We start from the raw sequence: 22,091 nt of genomic DNA on the forward strand, positions 1-22,091 counted from the left end.
AAAAAAAAAAAAAAATAAAAAAAAAAAAATAAATAAATAAATAAATAAAAAGAAAGAAGAAAGAAAATAAAGACTCTCTAAAAATAGGCCTAATCTGGTGGAAAATAGCAATAAATGAATTACACAATAATATATCCTGCCCATGTAACGATTTCTAATAAATCTTATCATGTGATACATTAAGATACCACCTTAGTATACAAATATAAAATGTGTGTAATTTTCTTATAATAACTTAAAATTAACTAAAATGGCTTTTATTTTCTAAAGGCTTAATTTGCGACTTAATTTTCTCGTCTCCGTTTATGAACATCGTCTCTCTTTCCCCTGAAATTTTCTCTCTATTCATTCAATAAAATAGTCATGGAACAATATTAAACAGAATACAACGACTTTCAAAAGGTCAAGTTATTATGATTTTTTTTGTTTACATATATCCGCATATATCCGGTGTTTTGTTGACATATATCCGGTGTCGCATCCGGAAGTTTGGCCCTACGTATTTTCTTACGTTCGGTGTCGTAAAACACATAATTTCCGTTGAAACAGAGTCCTCCAGATACGTGATACGTGTTCGCGAATCGCACAACCATACGTTACTCACAACGTGCATGCTACGCCATTCCACTGAGCACAAACCCGGGGCATAACTACGTTCACTGGCGAGAAACTGCTTTTAATACAGTAAGTAATATTGTTCTTTGCGAGAACGTGGAGCTTTTTGTTTGCTTCTTTCAAAATAAGTATCACTGTTTTCTTGGTATTGCTTCTTTGCGGAAACCGTTCACTTGTTGTATAAAATGTAATAAGCTAAGCTAACATGCTAACCTCTGCTTTATTTCAACCTTAAAAACTGCTGCATATATTAATATCATAAATGTGTGTGTATATATATTAGTTTGACCTTCAAAATATGTAAAAATGCATATTTACTTGGGGGTTATATAGTCTCTTTAATGAATAAAAGGTGGTTCGCTAGTCTCAATTCAATCGCGAATCAGGAGCGATAGCAAAGTCAGTGAAGTTCATTGTTGTGGTTTTAGATATATAACCGTTTGCTCAAACATTGTAATTTTAATTCGGATTTCCTTTTATTTCCAACATGTTTGGCTTTAGATCTCACTTAGTCTACGTTGTTGTGGTTATTTGAATGAACTCGTAGTGGAGAGTTTTATTATAATCTTCAACATGTTTCAGTTCCCATGCTTTGCAGTTTAATCTCATATTTTGTGCTTTACTGTTTTCCTTGCAGTACACGCTGCCATGGCAGCTGCATTCCCCTACAGAGGTGTTCCTGGAACAATGCCTCCAGGTGTTCCTCCACCTCCTCCTGCTGTTGCTCCTGTACCAGATTACATGACTGAGGAGAAACTGCAAGAGAAAGGTATATTTACATTGAATATTTACTCTGAATGTTTAGTGACGTGATTTAAATTTCTGATTAAATTTTCTGATTTTAAACATGACATTCTTCTGTAGCTCGGAAATGGCAGCAGCTTCAGGCCAAACGCTACTCGGAGAAGAGGAAATTTGGTTTTGTGGATGCCCAGAAAGAGGACATGCCACCTGAGCATGTGCGCAAAATCATCAGGGATCATGGTGACATGACAAACAGAAAATTTCGGCATGACAAGAGGGTCTACCTTGGGTAAGAACATTTGTGTTATTGACTAGGTAACTGATATTTGTGCGTGTTCATTATTAAAAGTATATGTTGCTTTTTGCTTGCAGAGCCTTGAAATATATGCCCCATGCAGTGCTTAAACTGCTGGAAAACATGCCCATGCCCTGGGAGCAGATCAGAGATGTTCCTGTGCTCTACCACATCACTGGTGCCATTTCCTTTGTAAATGAAATCCCATGGGTGATTGAGCCGGTGTACATTTCTCAGTGGGGGTAGGTGATGATTACATGACTTTCAGAGCAGAGATTGAAAATTAGGGCTGCACATTTTGTGAAATATTTATTTTTTCTGATAAATGTGATGCCGTGTTGAAAGCTCCAGATTTGCTTGTTTGCAGGGTTGCACAAAAATTGTTTGGCTGCAATAATTAAAAACTTTTTATTTTCCGCAGTACAATGTGGATCATGATGCGTCGTGAGAAGCGAGACAGACGGCACTTTAAGCGCATGCGTTTCCCCCCATTCGATGATGAAGAGCCTCCATTGGATTATGCAGACAACATCCTGGACGTTGAGCCTCTGGAGGCAATCCAGATGGAGCTGGACCCTGAGGAGGACTCCTCTGTGGCAGAATGGTTATATGAGCATCAACCTCTGAAAGATACCACAAAGTGAGTGTTGATGACCGTTGTTAAAAATTATGGTTTCTTGTTTCTTTTGTTCATGATTTATATTTTCCTTCCACAGATATGTGAACGGGACCACATACAGACGCTGGCAGTTCACGTTACCAATGATGTCTACTCTGTATCGATTGGCTAATCAGTTGCTTACAGACTTGGTGGATAAAAACTACTTCTACTTGTTCGACTTGAAGGCTTTCTTCACCTCTAAAGCGTTGAACATGGCCATTCCAGGGGGACCAAAATTTGAGCCTCTTGTCAGAGACATTAACCTCCAGTATGTAACATTTTCTGTAGCATAATTGGCCGTGTTGTTTTATTTTCTCCAGAAGTCTAACTTGGTTTGTTTTTAGGGATGAAGACTGGAATGAGTTCAACGACATCAACAAGATCATCATCAGACAACCAATCAGGACTGAATACAAAATTGCATTCCCTTACCTATACAACAACCTGCCACATCATGTGCACCTCACCTGGTATGAAACTTCATCATGCCTGCAGTTTTATCATTCTATATAAATTGTTTTGCTGAACTAATGAATTGTGATTGTCCATGCAGGTACCACACACCAAACGTGGTGTTCATCAAGACTGAGGATCCTGATCTGCCCGCCTTCTACTTTGACCCTCTGATCAACCCCATCTCTCATAGACACTCCATCAAGGTCAGAAATTCAACTGTTTAATTAAACTCTGTGTGTAAGTTTCTCAATTTCATGTCGCATTAATTGCAAGCTTCTGTTTTCTCTATAGATCCAAGAGCCACTGCCTGATGATGATGAGGAGTTTGAACTGCCTGAGTATGTTGAGCCATTCCTGAAGGAGACACCTCTCTATACTGACAACACAGCTAATGGAATTGCGCTGTTGTGGGCACCTCGTCCATTTAATCTTCGCTCAGGAAGAACTAGACGTGCCATTGATGTGCCTCTCATCAAAAACTGGTTCGTATTGAACAATATTAAACAGTATAATATAAGATAAACTTAAAAAAAGAAAAAAAAACAATACAAGAAGACTATAATTTCTGAACAGAGGCTCTTGTTTGTCCAAACACCTTCAGGTATCGTGAGCATTGCCCTGCGGGCCAGCCTGTGAAGGTACGTGTGTCTTACCAGAAGCTCCTGAAGTACTACGTGCTGAATGCTCTGAAACACAGACCACCTAAGGCACAGAAGAAGAGGTGAGAATGCTACTCCAGAGCTTGTTCCATTTAAAAATGTTGATGCATTTAATAATGGTTGTATTTCCCTTTTATCTTCTTTAGATACCTGTTCCGCTCTTTCAAGGCCACCAAATTCTTCCAGTCCACAAAGCTGGATTGGGTAGAAGTCGGTCTGCAGGTGTGCCGGCAGGGCTACAACATGCTTAACCTGCTGATTCACAGAAAGAACCTGAACTACCTTCACTTGGACTACAACTTCAACTTGAAGCCTGTGAAAACCCTCACCACAAAGGAACGTAAGAAGTCCAGATTCGGGAATGCGTTCCACTTGTGCCGTGAGGTTCTGCGTTTGAGCAAGCTTGTGGTGGATAGCCATGTGCAGTACAGGCTTGGAAATGTTGACTCTTTCCAGGTATAAAATACCATAATGAATGCATTTTCTTTGTAGCTAATTGTTATGATTGTTTCATTACTAAAGTATTTTGTTTACCTTGTAGCTGTCAGATGGACTGCAGTACATCTTCGCCCATGTCGGTCAGTTGACTGGCATGTACCGCTACAAGTACAAGCTCATGAGGCAGATCAGAATGTGCAAAGATCTGAAGCATCTCGTCTACTACCGCTTCAACACAGTGAGTAACACTCAATACAGCCAAAAACATAATTTTGTGAAATAAATAGTTTGCATGTGGTTTGTGCTTTGGTGAATTGATTCTATGCTTTGCATCTAAAGTGAGCTGTTTTATAGGGCCCAGTTGGAAAAGGTCCAGGCTGTGGGTTCTGGGCTCCAGGATGGAGAGTCTGGCTGTTCTTCATGAGAGGAATCACTCCTCTTCTGGAGCGTTGGCTTGGCAATCTTCTGGCCAGGCAGTTTGAGGGTAAAATGAGCTTTCATAGATGTAGAAAGTTGTAGTGACATTTTTGAGGATAACAAATACTAATTTTCTAATACTGTTTAGGTCGACACTCCAAGGGTGTTGCAAAGACTGTGACCAAACAGCGTGTGGAATCTCACTTTGATCTGGAGCTGAGAGCTGCTGTGATGCATGACATCCTGGATATGATGCCTGAGGGTATCAAGCAGAACAAGGCCAGAACCATCTTGCAGCATCTCAGCGAGTCATGGAGATGCTGGAAGGCCAACATCCCTTGGAAGGTAATTTTTTTGTTCAAAGCTTTTTGCTGCCTACCATGGTATATGTGACAGTTTGGAAGTTTATCATTAAGGGGTTTTTATGACTTATTTTTTCAGGTTCCTGGGCTTCCAACCCCCATTGAGAACATGATTCTCCGCTACGTGAAGGCCAAAGCTGACTGGTGGACCAACACAGCCCACTATAACCGTGAGCGAATCAGAAGAGGAGCCACTGTGGATAAGACTGTGTGCAAGAAGAACCTGGGACGTCTCACTCGACTCTATCTAAAGGCGGAGCAGGAGAGACAGCACAATTACCTGAAGGTACTTTTTTTGGTGACCATGTCTTTGAACAGGCTGACGTTACTTATAAAGAACACACAAGATTGATTTTTTTATATATTTTTTTATCTTATAGGATGGACCTTACATCACAGCTGAGGAGGCCGTGGCCATCTACACCACCACAGTGCACTGGTTGGAGAGTCGTCGATTCTCTCCAATCCCCTTCCCTCCTCTGTCTTACAAACATGACACTAAGCTGCTCATCCTGGCTTTGGAGAGACTCAAGGAGGCTTACAGGTCAGGCCAGTCCCATAAAAGCAAGCTGAGTGGATGCACTGGTTTTGTCTAGATGTTTAGGATCTTTTCTGACTTTGCTTTCTTTTATCTAGTGTGAAGTCGAGGCTGAACCAGTCACAGCGTGAGGAGTTGGGTCTGATTGAGCAGGCCTATGACAACCCTCATGAGGCTCTGTCCAGAATCAAACGTCACCTCCTCACTCAGAGAGCCTTCAAAGAAGTTTGTGCACATTCATTTTAACATACTTCATATTACAACAAGAGTTCTCCTAGTCGGCTACTGGTCCTACCTTGCATCTAAAGTGGTTCTATTTCTCTCTAGGTGGGCATTGAGTTCATGGACCTTTACAGTCACTTGGTGCCGGTTTATGATGTTGAGCCTCTGGAAAAAATTACCGATGCATACCTGGATCAGTACCTCTGGTATGAAGCAGACAAGCGGAGACTTTTTCCACCCTGGATCAAACCAGCTGATACAGAGCCGCCTCCACTGCTGGTGTACAAATGGTGCCAAGGTGAGAGATTTTTGATGGGTGATATTTATAAAAGCAGGGTGGCCAATCATTGTAGCCAATCACATGAACACAGTGGCCAATCATAGGAGTTTAAGAATCCGCTCAACATGATTTAAGAAATGCTGGTATTGTCACATTTTTAAAAATTTCTGTAATTTGGCTGTCACCACAGTTGGTACTTTTGACAACACTACAGTGTATAATTATATTGCTAATTTCAATTTATGTCTTCTAGGAATCAACAACCTGCAGGATGTGTGGGAGACGGCAGAAGGCGAATGCAACGTCATGCTGGAGTCTCGCTATGAGAAGATGTATGAGAAGATTGACTTGACACTCCTGAACAGGCTTCTACGTCTCATTGTTGACCACAACATTGCCGATTACATGACAGCCAAAAACAACGTTGTCATTAATTACAAGGTCTGTTTATTGCATGTGTAATACAGTTTGGAAAAATTCATATTTCTCTCTCAATGCTTTTGAGAAGTCATATTAGAAATTGTACTTTCATTGCTCTGTTTGATTTTAGATATCGCTATTTTCTCTTAACAGGACATGAACCACACAAACTCGTATGGAATCATCCGCGGCTTGCAGTTTGCGTCTTTCATTGTGCAGTACTATGGGCTGGTGATGGACCTGCTGGTGCTGGGTCTGCACAGAGCCAGTGAGATGGCTGGACCTCCACAGATGCCCAATGACTTCCTCAGCTTCCAGGACACGGCCACTGAGAGTGCCCATCCTATACGTCTATACTGCAGATACATAGACCGCATTCACATCTTTTTCAGGTTAGTAGTGCAGATGAAAGAAGTCTTCCTGTTGTGAAGTATTGAGATGTATTTCCAAACGCTGCTGTTGTACAAGTTTTATGAACTAGTTTTTGCTATGTGCAGATTCTCTGCTGATGAGGCGAGAGATCTGATCCAGAGGTACTTGACCGAGCACCCAGACCCCAATAATGAGAACATTGTTGGCTACAACAATAAGAAATGCTGGCCCCGAGATGCTAGAATGAGACTGATGAAACATGATGTGAACTTGTAAGTGCTGTAGATTTTTTTTCTTTCTGAACCTCTTAATGAGGAGAAAAATGCATATGGAATCAACGATTTCCTCATCACAACAGGGGCCGTGCTGTGTTTTGGGACATCAAAAATCGCCTGCCTCGTTCTGTGACCACAATTCAGTGGGAGAACAGTTTTGTGTCTGTGTATAGCAAGGACAACCCCAACCTACTCTTCAACATGTGTGGCTTTGAGTGTCGTATCCTCCCCAAGTGCCGCACTAGTTATGAGGAGTTTACGCACAAAGATGGAGTGTGGAATTTGCAGAACGAGGTAAGCAGAATAACAACCTACTGAAAAATTTGTTGGCACGTCAGAAAGAATGGTGGATAATTGTGTGTCGATTTTTAGGTAACAAAGGAAAGGACAGCACAGTGTTTCCTGCGTGTAGATGATGAGTCCATGCAGAGGTTCCACAACAGAGTGCGACAGATTCTGATGGCTTCAGGGTCCACCACCTTCACCAAGGTATGAGCCCTGAACCTTAGTATCAAAACAGCCACAGCAGACTTGTATTTCCCATCTTACACATGGTTTTAAACAATGTTGCTCCTCTCAGATTGTGAACAAGTGGAACACTGCTCTGATTGGTCTGATGACATACTTCCGCGAAGCTGTGGTCAACACTCAGGAGCTTTTAGACCTGCTGGTGAAGTGCGAGAATAAGATCCAAACGCGTATCAAGATTGGATTGAACTCCAAAATGCCTAGTCGTTTCCCTCCTGTGGTGTTTTACACCCCTAAGGAGTTGGGAGGGCTGGGAATGCTTTCCATGGGACACGTACTGATTCCACAGTCTGACCTTAGGTAGGTTATTTGAATATTTTTTTAAAGCGTTTTTTAAAAATTTTTTTAAGCAACTTCATGGAAATAAATAAGCATTGATTACAATGTTTTCTGTGTTTGCTCAGGTGGTCCAAACAGACTGATGTGGGCATCACTCATTTCCGCTCTGGTATGAGTCATGAGGAGGATCAGCTGATTCCTAATCTGTACCGCTACATCCAGCCGTGGGAGAGCGAGTTCATTGACTCCCAGAGAGTTTGGGCCGAATACGCCCTCAAACGACAAGAGGCCATTGCTCAGAACAGGTACTGTCCTCTTAACCAAACCTAGTTGTTAAGTTGATGGGTTCATTCTTATTAACATGAGTTTGAAACTCTGTAGACGTTTGACACTGGAGGACCTGGAGGACTCCTGGGACAGAGGTATTCCACGTATCAACACACTCTTCCAGAAGGACAGACACACTCTGGCTTATGATAAAGGCTGGAGAGTCAGAACAGACTTCAAGCAGTACCAGGTAAAAGTCTTTCCTTCTGGGAAACATGAATCGTATGTTGAAAGCAGTACCAGCCATCATTTAGATTTATTTTAAAAAATTTAATAAGGTTTTGACTGTGTTTTCAGGTGTTGAAGCAAAATCCATTCTGGTGGACTCATCAGAGACATGATGGGAAATTGTGGAATTTAAACAACTATCGTACCGATATGATCCAGGCACTTGGAGGTGTGGAAGGCATTCTTGAGCATACCCTTTTCAAGGGAACCTACTTCCCCACCTGGGAGGGTCTCTTTTGGTAGGACCTTTATCCAGTATAGATGACTCAATTTTTTACAATGTTTTTAAGTTTCAATAACTCAAAATTTTGATCTCTTATAGGGAGAAGGCCAGTGGTTTCGAAGAGTCCATGAAATGGAAGAAACTCACCAATGCTCAGAGATCTGGTCTGAACCAGATCCCTAATCGACGATTCACCTTGTGGTGGTCTCCTACAATCAACAGAGCCAACGTATGTCAATGAAAAGCTGTTGCAATTAGACAGCATTTTTTCCTCGCCCCTTTTTTTTTCATGACTCACTCATTCTTTTCATGCTCTCGTAGGTATATGTGGGTTTCCAAGTGCAGTTGGACCTCACTGGAATCTTCATGCATGGTAAAATCCCAACTCTCAAGATCTCTCTGATCCAGATCTTCAGAGCTCACTTGTGGCAGAAGATTCATGAGAGTGTTGTCATGGATCTCTGTCAGGTAAAAAGATGTGCTACCTTTAAATGGGTCAGGATAGTACGCATTGTATATTACTCATGCTTATTTAACAGAGATGTTCTGCATTAACTGTTTGTGTGGCTTTACACTTATGATGAACTGCTACTTAACAATTGGCTTATTTAGAAGAGTGCCATCAGTAAACGTTTGTTTGCTCTGTGTAGGTGTTTGACCAAGAGCTGGATGCTTTGGAGATCGAGACTGTCCAGAAAGAGACAATCCATCCTAGGAAGTCTTACAAAATGAATTCCTCCTGTGCTGACATTCTGTTGTTTGCCTCCTACAAGTGGAACGTCTCACGCCCATCACTTCTAGCAGACTCAAAGTATGTCTGTTTGATGTTAATGAATACATTGATTTCTAATATATCAGAAAGAGATGAAAACGTCGCACACATGTAAAATCCATATTGAAAATGTCGTGTTGTTGTATGCTTAAGGTTTTTTTTTTTTTTCTGTAGGGATGTTATGGACAGCACCACCACACAGAAGTACTGGATTGACATTCAGCTCAGATGGGGTGACTACGACTCCCATGACATTGAGCGATACGCCAGGGCCAAGTTCTTGGACTACACCACTGACAACATGAGTATTTACCCATCACCCACTGGAGTCCTGATTGCCCTTGATCTGGCCTACAACCTTCACAGGTCAGTATATTATAGTATATTGTGTAGACAATTTATATCACAGTCAAGTACAACTTGGTTACACATCCCAAAAACAGTGACGGAGCAGTGAGTACTTATGATTTGCTTCTTTCTCTCTCTCTACAGTGCTTATGGTAACTGGTTCCCTGGGGGCAAACCCCTGATCCAGCAGGCCATGGCGAAGATAATGAAGGCCAACCCGGCTCTTTATGTGCTGAGAGAGCGAATCCGCAAGGGTCTGCAGCTCTACTCTTCAGAGCCCACTGAGCCTTACCTGTCTTCCCAGAACTACGGAGAACTCTTCTCCAACCAGATCATCTGGTTTGTGGATGACACCAATGTGTATAGAGTCACCATCCACAAGGCAAGTGAATTTAACATCGTCCCTTTTGGTGTTCATACTGTTTTCTCTATATGTGCCAGATATTTCAATCTTTCGTTTCCTGTTGTAGACCTTTGAAGGTAACTTGACCACAAAACCAATCAATGGAGCCATTTTCATCTTCAACCCCAGAACTGGACAGCTTTTCCTGAAAATCATTCACACATCTGTATGGGCAGGACAAAAGCGTCTTGGACAGGCAAGTCTGTTGCTCTGTGAGTGTCTTGCTGTGGTCTGCACAACACAATCACTCATGTGGCTCCGTTTACTGAGTTATACATTTTGCATTTGTGTGATTTGTAGCTGGCTAAGTGGAAAACTGCTGAAGAAGTGGCTGCCCTGATCCGATCACTGCCTGTTGAAGAGCAGCCCAAACAGATTATTGTGACCAGGAAGGGCATGTTGGATCCTCTTGAGGTTAGAAATGGCCATTTAAACTGTTAAAGGCAAAGTAGCTGTGTTATTGCACTGGAAAGTTATTTAAGATGTTAACTTTAGGTTAACAGCTGTCTGTTTTCCTCAGGTGCACTTGCTGGACTTCCCCAACATCGTAATCAAGGGCTCTGAGCTCCAGCTGCCCTTCCAGGCCTGTCTGAAAGTGGAGAAGTTTGGAGACCTCATTCTGAAGGCCACAGAGCCTCAGATGGTCCTGTTCAATCTGTATGACGACTGGCTGAAGACTATCTCCTCTTACACTGTAAATCTAACTTTTATACTTTAATTTTGACCTGCTGAAATTATTAGTAGCTTCTTACACTTGTCATTACTACAATGTCTAAAGCTAGTATGTTTTTGTTGCCTAGGCATTCTCTCGTTTGATCTTAATCCTGAGAGCACTCCACGTCAACAACGATCGTGCTAAAGTTATCCTGAAGCCCGATAAAACCACAATCACTGAGCCTCACCACATCTGGCCCACACTGACTGATGAAGAGTGGATCAAAGTGGAAGTGCAACTCAAAGATCTCATCCTGGCTGACTACGGCAAGAAGAACAAGTGAGTTCTAGATAATAAACACTGACTTCTGAGTACGTATGGAAAATGTGTGTATGTATTGAAATGGTCCTCTTTTCAAATATTAATTTTGTTTACTTCTCCACAGTGTGAATGTGGCATCTTTGACCCAGTCTGAAATCAGGGACATCATCCTGGGTATGGAGATCTCTGCTCCATCCCAGCAGAGACAACAGATCGCTGAGATCGAGAAGCAGACCAAGGAGCAGTCTCAGCTAACAGCCACACAAACTCGCACTGTCAACAAACATGGAGATGAGATTATCACCTCCACCACCAGCAACTACGAGACGCAGACCTTCTCTTCTAAAACTGAATGGAGAGTTAGGTGTGGAAAATTTTCATAGTCTTTATAGTTGTTAAAACACAGCTAGACTTTGTTTTTAAACACACTTCCTGATCTCACAGGGCGATCTCTGCTGCCAACTTGCACTTACGTACTAACCACATCTACGTGTCATCCGATGACATTAAAGAAACTGGCTACACTTACATCCTTCCCAAGAACGTTCTGAAAAAGTTCATCTGCATCTCGGATCTGCGTGCTCAGGTTAGAATAACTGGCTTCTTAACATTTTTTTTCTTTTGTGGATCCTCTTCATTATTCTTCAGTATTCTAAACCTGTATTTTCCTGTAGATTGCAGGTTATCTGTATGGAACCAGCCCTCCAGATAACCCTCAGGTAAAGGAAATCCGCTGCATCGTGATGGTGCCACAGTGGGGTACGCATCAGACCGTTCACCTGCCCAACCAGCTTCCACAACACGAGTACTTGAAGGTCAGCAGTTTACACACATACCTATGTCTGTAGTTTTATTAACCCAGTTGCATCAACAATCCAATTGAATGCCTCTGGAATTTCGTAGGAAATGGAGCCTCTTGGCTGGATCCATACACAGCCCAATGAATCGCCCCAGCTCTCTCCTCAGGATGTAACCACCCATGCGAAGGTCATGGCTGACAACCCATCCTGGGATGGCGAGAAGACCATCATTATTACTTGCAGGTACAATTTTAGCACACTAATACACTTTAGCTGCATTTTTAGCTGCATCCCGAGTGTAATGATTGGCCAGTGTCTTGAATTAAGTGTTGCATTTGTGGGTTTTTCTTATCTAGTTTCACCCCTGGTTCCTGCACGCTGACGGCTTACAAGCTGACTCCCAGTGGATACGAGTGGGGTCGACAAAACACAGATAAAGGAAATAACCCCAAAGGTTACTTGCCCTCTCACTACGAAAGAGTCCAAATGCTTTTGTCTGACCGTTTCCTTGGCTTCTTCATGGTGCCTGGCCAAGTCTCCTGGAACTACAACTTCATGGGTTAGCATAACCTTTAAATAATGATTCACTTTGAAGTGACTTTTCACCTTTTGCAAATTGCAGATACAACATTGTGCTTTTCTAACTTCTCCCTTTTCATTCTAGGTGTTCGCCATGATCCCAACATGAAATATGACCTACAGTTGGCCAACCCGAAAGAGTTCTACCATGAAGTCCACAGGCCATCTCACTTCCTCAACTTTGCTTCTCTGCAGGAGGGTGAAATCTACAATGCTGATCGAGAAGATATGTATGCATAATAGTACAAACTGTGACTATATCAAGTAAATACACCAAACAGGCTAAAGCCATGTTTTTGTAATGTTTTGTCACCAAGACTCACTCTATACTGTTTGCAGTATTGTAAATGCTAAGAAACTCAAAGCATGTAATCTGTTTGTTTTATCATAATACCCTGGCATTGAGTTGATTTATGCTCCTTGCTGAAAGCAAATTTTGTGCTTTCTTTCTGAATGAATTATCATCTAAAAAAAAAAATCTGTACCCTTTTTGGAATTGTTTGTAGTACTTTTTTCTTTTTAATAAATCCAGAATAATTTGTCTGTACACTTTAGCTATGTTGTACTGTACTGTAGTTTGGGTTTAAATAAAGATTGCAACTTTTATAAGAATTTGAGCTCGATCTCATTGTCTTTTCTGTTGGTTTCATGGATTAAATCATTAGTGTGTCCCACTGAAGGAAAATTAGCTGTTCTATCTAAAGAGCAAGGACACTGTATGCCTTCAGAGCAAACCAATCTGCATGCATATGTTACAGTCCACTGAGCAGCTCAGCCCTAAAGATATATGGCAAGTTGTTTTCACATTTATTGCTTAAAGCGTGTCTAAATGGATGAATTCATTAAAATGGCAGTGCATTGTGACTAACTTGATGCAAAAAAATATTGTCAGCAAAAACAATGGGTTCTGGTCACGGTACTGTTGTGGTTGTTTGTTAAAGTCATACGGAAAAGTGCACACAAAGTATTATCATAGCTTTATAAAATAAAGGTTGAACCAGTGTTGTCACATGGGCTGTTTTAATGTTATTACTACCTTGAATGCAGTAGTTGCATTGCTGTCTATGCAGTTCAGAAAGCTATTGGATTTCATCAAAAACATTAATTTGTAGGGGTGAGTACCTACACTGGTCTCACAGTTTGGTTCGATTACGATTGTCAAGTCAACGGTTCCAGTAGATATCATAAAGCATCACAATGCATTGACGATGCACTGCATCCTCAATTTTTGATTTTACCTAATGTATGCAATTTTGTCAGTGAATACAAGCATGATATATGAACTGTCTATAATGTGGTTTCTCAAGCTAGTGGTATTACCCCCCGCATATTTTATTGTGCGTGACATGATTTATATACTATTTAATGAGTAGTATTTAATGAGTAGTTAAATATGAGTAGTATTTAAGTGTATTTAATGAGTAGTTACATATGAAACTGAAAAAGACTTAACTAGTAGTAATTTAAAAATAAGTACTAGTAACAGATGCTCGTTAGTTTGAATGTTAACACAGCTTGCCATATGTTGTAGCTATTAAAGCTCTCGGGTTGCATTGGTCAGAAAAGAAGGAGGGAACAACCATGGCATATAGATGTATATCTGTTCAGCTACTTTTTATAATAAGAATACTATGTGTGCAAACATGCACGGCCATAATTGATCCAAATGGTAGTGACGTGGGCGTAACTTCATGTTATGACATGCAACTCTTTACGGTTTTATAGCTCATTCGTGTTTATTGGAGCGTATCAACAAAGGATGTTGTTACAAAAACTGAAGCGAAATGCATGCGTTTAAAAGTGAAACAAAAAAAAGGTCTGCGTTCGTTCTGAACATATGTTAAGATTTGACTGTCAAGAGGAGACTCGGTTGTCGCTGTTCGAATTCAAGTTCATCTCAAGTGCATTATGGAGACTTGCGTGATAGCCGTCGAGGAAAACCAAAACGATATCGTCAAGGCACATTCGTGTTTCGAGAGGACGTTTTCATCCATGACCGTGGACGATGTGTATGAAATTGCTAAAGCGGTGGGGGCAGAAGTGGAGAAACTCATCGACAGCTATGGGAAGTCGAGTGTGGAGGGTCTGGTGTCTCATATAGTAAAAGTGTTAGAGCTATTGGAGAGTTTCGCAGCAAGAAACCAAGCTCATAAATGTAAGGAAGAGGAACTATTAAAGGCGTTTGAGACATTACAGATACAGCAGCAGAAGAAACGACACGTGAAGGAGTGCGATGAGTCCAGCAACAGTAACGTTACAGAGAGAGGGGTAAGAAACATGGTCGACATGTCAACCCTGTTACTGTAGCAAGACTACGTTGGCTTATAAAACTACGTTTCAGATGTCTTAATAAGTATGTTATCGAACAAATTAGTTTTTAATGTCATGGGCGGAGCTGTTGAGTGGACAGAATTGCACTCTAGGATAACTCCTATAATCCAGATGGACTTTTGATTCGAATTCTGACACGTTGATCGATTTTAGGAAATGCCAATAGAGGGCACTTCCGGTCTCAATAAATGTCATTTTGGAGAACATCATGTACTATCCATTAGTGGTGGGGATTTTGAGCTTGATTTCTATGAGTGACTATGAGCCCTTAAGCAGGATAAAAATATGCCAGTGGATGGCAACAAGTTACATCTTTTGTTTTATGAAGGAGTCATTGAATCATTTAGTCCGATTAACCAAATCGTAAAAAACACGTTATTAATAAATCACTAAACAAAATCAATATATAGGTTTATAAGATATGTATTTATTTTTTATTTGATAAAAAATATATAACTTTTTTTAATAATTATTTAAAATGATTATATTAATAAGTTTGTGTGTGTGTGTGTGTGTGTATGTGTGTGTATATATATATATATATATATATATATATATATATATATATATATATATTTGTGTTTTGGGTTGTAATAGAAGAAATTTCACTGGATGATAAAATAAAAGTGTCTAAAAATCTACACCAAGCTATATAATAAACACACTAACCTAAATGAATTATTAATTTCAAAATCATTATTGGTTAATTTCATTTACTAACAAGATGTCAAAGTCAAATAAAAGGATGCCTAGTTTTCTGTCCTGCATATTTACATGATTACATAAATGATTTACAAGCCACTGTGTTCTCCAGTGACCTGTTAAATTGGTTAGGCTTTTGAAAGGTCAGCTATCTAATGTGTTTGTGGTGTTAAAGGATTTTTGCAATGATTCTGTTTTGATTTCTCCCCCTTAAGGACTGGCATCAGAAAGAGAAGAAACTGAAGGAAAACGTAGAAGTGTTACAGTCCCAGGTGCAACAGCTCAAGGAAGAAAATCAGGAGCTTCTTGCCCGTTTACAATGCACACACTCCAAAGAAGGTAAAATGACCTGATGTTTAATTAACACAGGAAATTAACACAATAAATTATTCATTTAATTAAAAATGTAATATCAATTCAATTGGTAACTCCATGTTAATAATAAACAAAATACACATTCTAAAAGAAAAACATAATGTTTTCAGTTCAAAAGTTCAAATAAAGAAACAAAAATGTTTAATAACAAACTTATTAATAATAAGTGCTGTCAGATGATTAATCGTGAGTAGTCGCATCCAAAATAAACGTTTTTGTTTACATTATATATGTGTACTGTGTATTACGTATATAAATACACATGCACACAGTATATATTTTGAAAATATTTACATGTATATACATTTATATATTCATATTCTTATGTTTTCTATTATATATAAATATATTTAATATATAAACATAACATCTTTTTCTTAAATATATACCTGCACGTGTTTGTATTTATATATACATAATAACTATACACAGTAAACACATATATTATATAAACAAATACCTTTATTTTGGATGTGATTAATCGCGATAAATCGTTTGACAGCACTAGTTTTAATGATATACCATTAGCAACAGATCTTCTTTTTTTATTGTGGCATACATCTGAGTTTGACATATTATTGAAAAGGAAAAAAAGTAGGGTGGCACTTGGTTTTGTGCATCTGTTGTTGCAGCTGATTTTAAAAAAGGTCTGAAATTTTATATTACTGACTGTAAGATATATGCAATACATTTTCTTAAAATACAAATAACACATTTGTCATTACATACATCATCATTAAAAGTTTATTTTTAAGCTCATATTTATCCAAAGTCTTAAATGGTTTTATCATTTTATACATTTTCCTTGTTGCACCAATTTAATATACTTTCATCGTTATGTACAGTATAAAGTAAAAAATGTAATTGCTTGTGCTTTAAAAAAATCACAAGATCTCTCAGATAAGATGCTATTTCTGTCCATATGTCAGAGAAATACAACTTCTCAGAGCATATAAGCTCAAATTTTCTGAGTTATATTTCAGACTGGATAGAGCCGGGGTTATTTGCTTTCATTTATTATTGTCAGCTCAGTAGTCAGGAATGCTGTTAGTTTTTATCATTCTCATCTTAAAAAAACTGTTTGTGTAGACTATTTCAAAATATGATCATACATTTGCTTCCTTTTTCTAGACCGCACACAGCGTCAGGAACGAGAGGTAATGCTCAAGCTGAAGGAAGTGGTGGATAAGCAACGTGATGAGTTGAGAGCGAAAGTGCAGGAGATTTCCAGCATGTCCAAGGAAGTGGAAGCGGTATGGGTCTGATATAACTGTACTGAGTTGCTCAAATGAATCTGAACCATGGGCTATTTTTAGAGAGACAATAAATAATGCACTTAAAATTAAAGCAAAATTATATGTGCAAAAAAAACAGCGTAAGAAAAACATTATGGAGTGTTTTCTTTCTGAAAATGTTCAAATCTTTTCAATATTTATTTTATAAAACTGAATGTACTGTTCTCTTCGTCTGACCTAGTTTAGCATCTATCTTTGTTGAATTTGGAACCCAGTATCAACAGTGTGTCAATCTGTTTCAAAATATAGTTGCTCATGAATTGCATCAGAGGCATATAGCTGTGCCTTTTCATGTGTTATGTTTGCCTTGCCTTGGTTTTGAAACTGGCCAGACCGGTACCACACAGTTGCCTGCTGCATAGAGAAATGAACCGAAGGAACATTAATTCATCATTTGGTCTTAAGCTTGAACTTAATAATTTAAGTTCAACCCATTGCACATGTAAACATCTATAAATGATTTTCATTGAGTTGAAGTGTCTGTTATTTAACATGTTTTTTCAGCTCCAGGAGCAGCAGGAGCGACTAATGAAGATAAACGCAGAGCTCAGACACAAGCAGAACATCATTCAGACTCAGCTGAAGAGCGCAGTGGAGAGGAGGGCCGACCTGGAGGCCGACCTGTGCGAGAAACAGAAAGAGATCGAGCGCCTGAACTCACAATTAGAAAGAGCCAGCGTACATACTGCTGCTGAAACGGTTACTCACATTAATATTACACTTATGCTCATTGGTTTTTGTGTATTTCCTAAAGGCATAATCAGGCAGAAGCTTGTATGTTCCTCTTGCCCTAGCACAGGGCCTAATTTCCGCTTTGGTTGGTTGGGTGAAGCATATATAGGTCACATTTTGCATTCACTTGAGTGGATAGGACATGTTTGTGCACAACTCCCCTTCAGCATACAAACATTTTGGGACCAACATTAAATTCCAACATTAAAACCTTGTCAGAATATTTTTAACAAAGATAAATACAATGATCAGAAATAAGCTTTTAGTAATTAATGCAGAATATTAGGTAATTAGGTAGAATTATTTCATATTTAAATATTGTATTAAATCACATTTTATATTATTAAACATTTTGTTTTGTTTATTATTATTTTAACATTTATCTTAACTTAAATGTAATTCTAATTTAATTAATTAATTTTTATTTTCCAGAGATGATTTAAATTCTAAAAATAATGTAAAATATTAAAACAGTGCATTAGTTAAAATATTATGTAATACACTGAACTAAATCTGTATTATTATTTAGAAAAGGAACTGTTTTTTTATATTTAAATATTACATCAAATCATTTTTATATTAATATATTAAACTTTTTGTTTTTTTATTTATTCATTATTAAAGCACTATTATTGTAATATTTATCTTCTTTTAAATTTAATTATTATTTAAGTTTAATTAATTTATCTGAACAGATTATTTAAATTCAGAAACAAATAAGCTTTTAGTTATTAACAAAAAATGTAAAAGGTTAATGTTGCAAAATAGGATTTATAATTAACTGAACTAGACGTAGTCAGACACATAAATAATTTAGAAATTGTTTTTATTTATTTTACATTTAAATATTGTGAAATTACTTTTTAATTAATATTTATATTAAAATGTTTAATTAGTTATTAATCATTTTTAAACTTTAACTTAATTGAAGTTTAAATCTGAACGTTTCTTATGAAAACACTTATTTAGGCAACACTGTGTACCACACTTTCTGTTACTAGTTCAGAGATTTATTATTTTAGCTTGGAAAATGTTCATCATGAACACTGTTAAATGTTACCAAACTGTCTAAACAGATTATCAGCTTTGCCCAAGTCAGACATTTATAGTTTTAACTCATATAATTCCACCCTTGCCTCTTTCAGAGCAGTGCAGCCATAGACCTCACAAATAAGATGATCATTGATTTGAAGGATCCAAATCGACCGTGTTTTACAAAGCAGGAAGTACGAGACTTGCTTTCTGAAAAGAACGAGTTGAAGGCCAATCTGTTTCTTGTCAAAGAGGAGCTTGCATATTATCAAAGGTGAGAAAGTTGTGTTTGTGACACATTCTAACCTTGTCTATTAGCACAACGTCCTGCCTCAGTCATGACACACATTTCTTTGTTTCATTAGGGAAATCCTGAATGATGAGAGATGCCCAGGGTTCTTACTGGATGCCGTGCGCTCTACCATAAAGAAGCAGAGGACCGTCATAAAGTCTAAAATGCTTGGCATACCCGTTAGTGAATGTAGAATGTGAGTGCAAGCCACAAGATACCGGTTTATATTTACAGCCCATGTGAATAATGCTGTGTTTAACAGAGATGAGACAGATGGTCCTTTGTTTGAGAGGAGTGGAAATGAAGACAATGACACTGACAGCACTGAGAACAGACCCCAGGGCTCACGCATCAGAAAACTGTGAGTTCATTCACACTTAAACACTACAGAGCTATAGCAAGAACGTGTTTAAGCATGACAATCTACTTAAGCTACTTCACTGAAAGCTGGTCTCAGCAATATTGGGCTATAGGATAAGCCGTCAGTCTTAGGAACAATAAATACATTGTGAGTGTGAAAGATTTAGTTGTTCTTGTAGTTTAAGCAACAGCAGAAATTCCTCTTGGCGCTAATGCAGTTAAAATATGTTTTATAAAAAATGTTGCTGCTAAACTTACACTCAGAAGCAAATCTACCTGATTTTATCCTTAAAATTACTCTGTTGTTTAATTTAATGATAACTCATTCTGAATAATGATTCCATAATAAAGATATTCAGGAATAAATAGAATTTCGTTACCTAAATTTGTATTTTCTTTTTTTTTTTTTTTTTTTTTAGATGTTATCACTTATTTTTACATTTAAATTTTTTGGTTTACTTTTTTTTTCTTTTATTGCTTAAATAGATTAACAGACAGATGTTTTTTTAAATGCACATTTCTTGTTTACATTTCTTAGCACATATCTAGGTTAACCGTAAACAGTTTTGTAAACAGTTCAGGTTTACATTTACATTTGGGTTACCTGACAGACTATGACATTTTTTGTTTACTTTTTACCACATTTTTATGTTACATAACAGACATTTTTTTCAGTGAAGTTTGTGGGACAGGTTGGATTGCATAGTCTTCTCAAACTTTCCCTTAAAATGTATGTTGGTAAAAAGAATGAGACTTGTATTTTTTTTTAAATAAGACTTTTATAGGACATCCACTCTCTTCTCTGTGTAGTAATTTATGTTGTATATTTTGGCTCTTGGCAGCACTCATACTATATGTTCTTGGTGAAACCCTAAGCTGATTTTAGAGATCTCTTGATCACTTTTCGCTCTTTGGCTTCGTAATCTCAGACTAGCTGCTCGACTACTTCCTACAGTACAGAAGAAATCCCCCTCTGTCATTCTTCTATAAGTGATTAAGAGCTCTCTTATCTCCTCTGATTCAAACCTTTAGATTTGGTTTCCTGACGCCGTCCAGTCTTACTTGGAGCTCTGGTTCTCAGTCTTCCGGCCTTCCAACATCCAGCTCCACATGGGAAATCCTTGATCCAGACGAGCAAGGAGACGAAGAGGAGACACAGACCCTCAGCTCCTCTTGAGAACCACCGCAGCTGCCACACATCTTCACCTGGGTTGGAAGAGAGAAATGTTTTCTTTATTTGATTTAGGTTTCAAACCGGAGAACAGACGACTCTTGTATTTGCTTATACAAACATAGTATTAATAGTTGTTGCCTAAGCCAACCTTTTTCTCAGTATAAATCATTCAGCACTTGGCTTTTGTAAGTTAGCTGATAGCTAGATTTGTGCCTGATGGACACTCAGAGTCACAGATGACCTTAAGATGAAATCAGATTGGATCAGTCATATCCATATTGTTGTTGTTTGTTTACCATTTAAAAATGTAGGGTCAGGAAGAATTTCCCATGTTTTTGAAAAAAATCTTTTAATCGCCAAGGCTGAATTTATTGGTTAAAAAAGCTGTAATTTTAACAGTAACTATTTTTAATTTTAATTTATTTTTTAAATGTAATTTTTACCCTGTAAAGTGACTTTACTCCAGTCTTCAGTGTCACATGGTCCTTCAGAAATCTTTAATTTCTCCTTATTACAGTTGAAAACGCTTATGCTGCTTTTTTTGTGGAAACATTTTTTCAGGATTCTTTGATGAATAGAAATGTAGAAATATTAATTAGAAAAATTTTAAATAGAAAAGATAGATACTACAGCTTTTGATCAATTCAATGCACACTTGCTAAATAAAAGTAATAATTTCTTAGAAAAAGAGAAAGTCTTACCCAAAACAGTATGGCATATACAGTTAAAGACTAACTGGTTAATTTTTTTTTCCACTTTCTCCTAAGTTTAATATGAAAAGCCAACTGATAGTAATACATTTTGCTGATTTTCCAAAGAGTATTAAGCAAAGTTTTTTTGGCACTTTCAAAGCATTGCTGTTTCAAGGCTACATGTAATAAGCTGATTATAAGGAAATTGACTTAGAAGGGATGGGTACAAGGGTTTAAAACAATCATTTTTGTAATTTCACTTGGTAGCGCGAATGACTGCAGAATGGTGCACTTAAAAAACATGGGAATAATCTGCGGTGTTTTGATAATCATAAAAGACCTGGCATTATATTATAGATGTGTGGATGGAAGCTACAAAGAATTATAGTACCTATTTTTATAGAGAGTATATTTAATATGGATTTTAACCAAAGATACTGACATTGTATTGCCATGACTGTCACACTGACCCTTTATGTCACTAGGGGGCATTAGAGTATTTTGTATTCATGTTCTTCCAGTATACTTATAAAACATTAGCTGTCCTTAAAAAGTGTAAATTTTCTATCTATTTTAAGTATATTTAGCATGCTATAAATATTTTAATATTGGCAGATAACATATGATATTATTAATGTCCAGTTAGTTCTGTGATGTTCATGATTGTCAACCTGATGTTAAAAAAAGTATGTAAACTTACGAAAAAAAGATGCAAATTTATTGTCTGAAAATGTTGTCATCTTTTATTCACTCTCGTGTTCTTTGTATGACTTTCTTTTGCGAAAAAAAAGAATATTTTTGAAGAATGCTGGGGTGAGTAATTGATGACGATGTTTTTTTTTTTTTTGGTGAACAACTTTTTAATGAGCTGGCACTTTGCCCTCTTCAG

The 22,091-nt window shown here is 38.0% G+C and overlaps 2 protein-coding genes across 2 annotated transcripts; both read left to right on the forward strand.

Annotated features, from left to right (window-relative positions):
• The first annotated feature begins 526 nt into the window (after positions 1–526).
• Positions 527–12,834, forward strand: LOC113114882 (pre-mRNA-processing-splicing factor 8). The gene is made up of 42 exons (XM_026281958.1): positions 527–684; positions 1,253–1,384; positions 1,480–1,648; positions 1,732–1,896; positions 2,076–2,294; positions 2,371–2,583; positions 2,660–2,785; positions 2,869–2,974; positions 3,063–3,253; positions 3,373–3,492; positions 3,577–3,886; positions 3,972–4,106; positions 4,223–4,352; positions 4,434–4,630; positions 4,727–4,933; positions 5,028–5,191; positions 5,284–5,410; positions 5,513–5,705; positions 5,941–6,128; positions 6,261–6,499; positions 6,605–6,751; positions 6,838–7,048; positions 7,127–7,243; positions 7,335–7,582; positions 7,687–7,866; positions 7,943–8,078; positions 8,186–8,355; positions 8,439–8,568; positions 8,661–8,807; positions 8,990–9,150; positions 9,286–9,477; positions 9,604–9,841; positions 9,930–10,058; positions 10,163–10,276; positions 10,383–10,556; positions 10,663–10,856; positions 10,963–11,202; positions 11,283–11,424; positions 11,513–11,653; positions 11,742–11,881; positions 11,995–12,197; positions 12,303–12,834. The coding sequence occupies exons 2-42, from the start codon at positions 1,264–1,266 to the stop codon at positions 12,455–12,457; spliced, it is 7,029 nt and encodes a 2,342-aa protein (XP_026137743.1). The 5' UTR covers positions 527–684; positions 1,253–1,263; the 3' UTR covers positions 12,458–12,834.
• Positions 12,835–13,794: 960 nt separating this feature from the next.
• LOC113114884 (RILP-like protein 1) lies at positions 13,795–20,877 on the forward strand. Its single transcript, XM_026281959.1, has 8 exons — positions 13,795–14,485; positions 15,466–15,589; positions 16,757–16,878; positions 17,425–17,619; positions 18,798–18,958; positions 19,050–19,172; positions 19,239–19,337; positions 20,369–20,877. Exons 1-8 carry the CDS (start codon positions 14,126–14,128, stop codon positions 20,511–20,513), a joined length of 1,329 nt encoding a protein of 442 aa, XP_026137744.1. The 5' UTR covers positions 13,795–14,125; the 3' UTR covers positions 20,514–20,877.
• The last annotated feature ends 1,214 nt before the right edge of the window (positions 20,878–22,091 follow it).

Source organism: Carassius auratus, chromosome 15 (genome assembly GCF_003368295.1).
Source record: "Carassius auratus strain Wakin chromosome 15, ASM336829v1, whole genome shotgun sequence".
Taxonomy (NCBI): domain Eukaryota; kingdom Metazoa; phylum Chordata; class Actinopteri; order Cypriniformes; family Cyprinidae; genus Carassius; species Carassius auratus.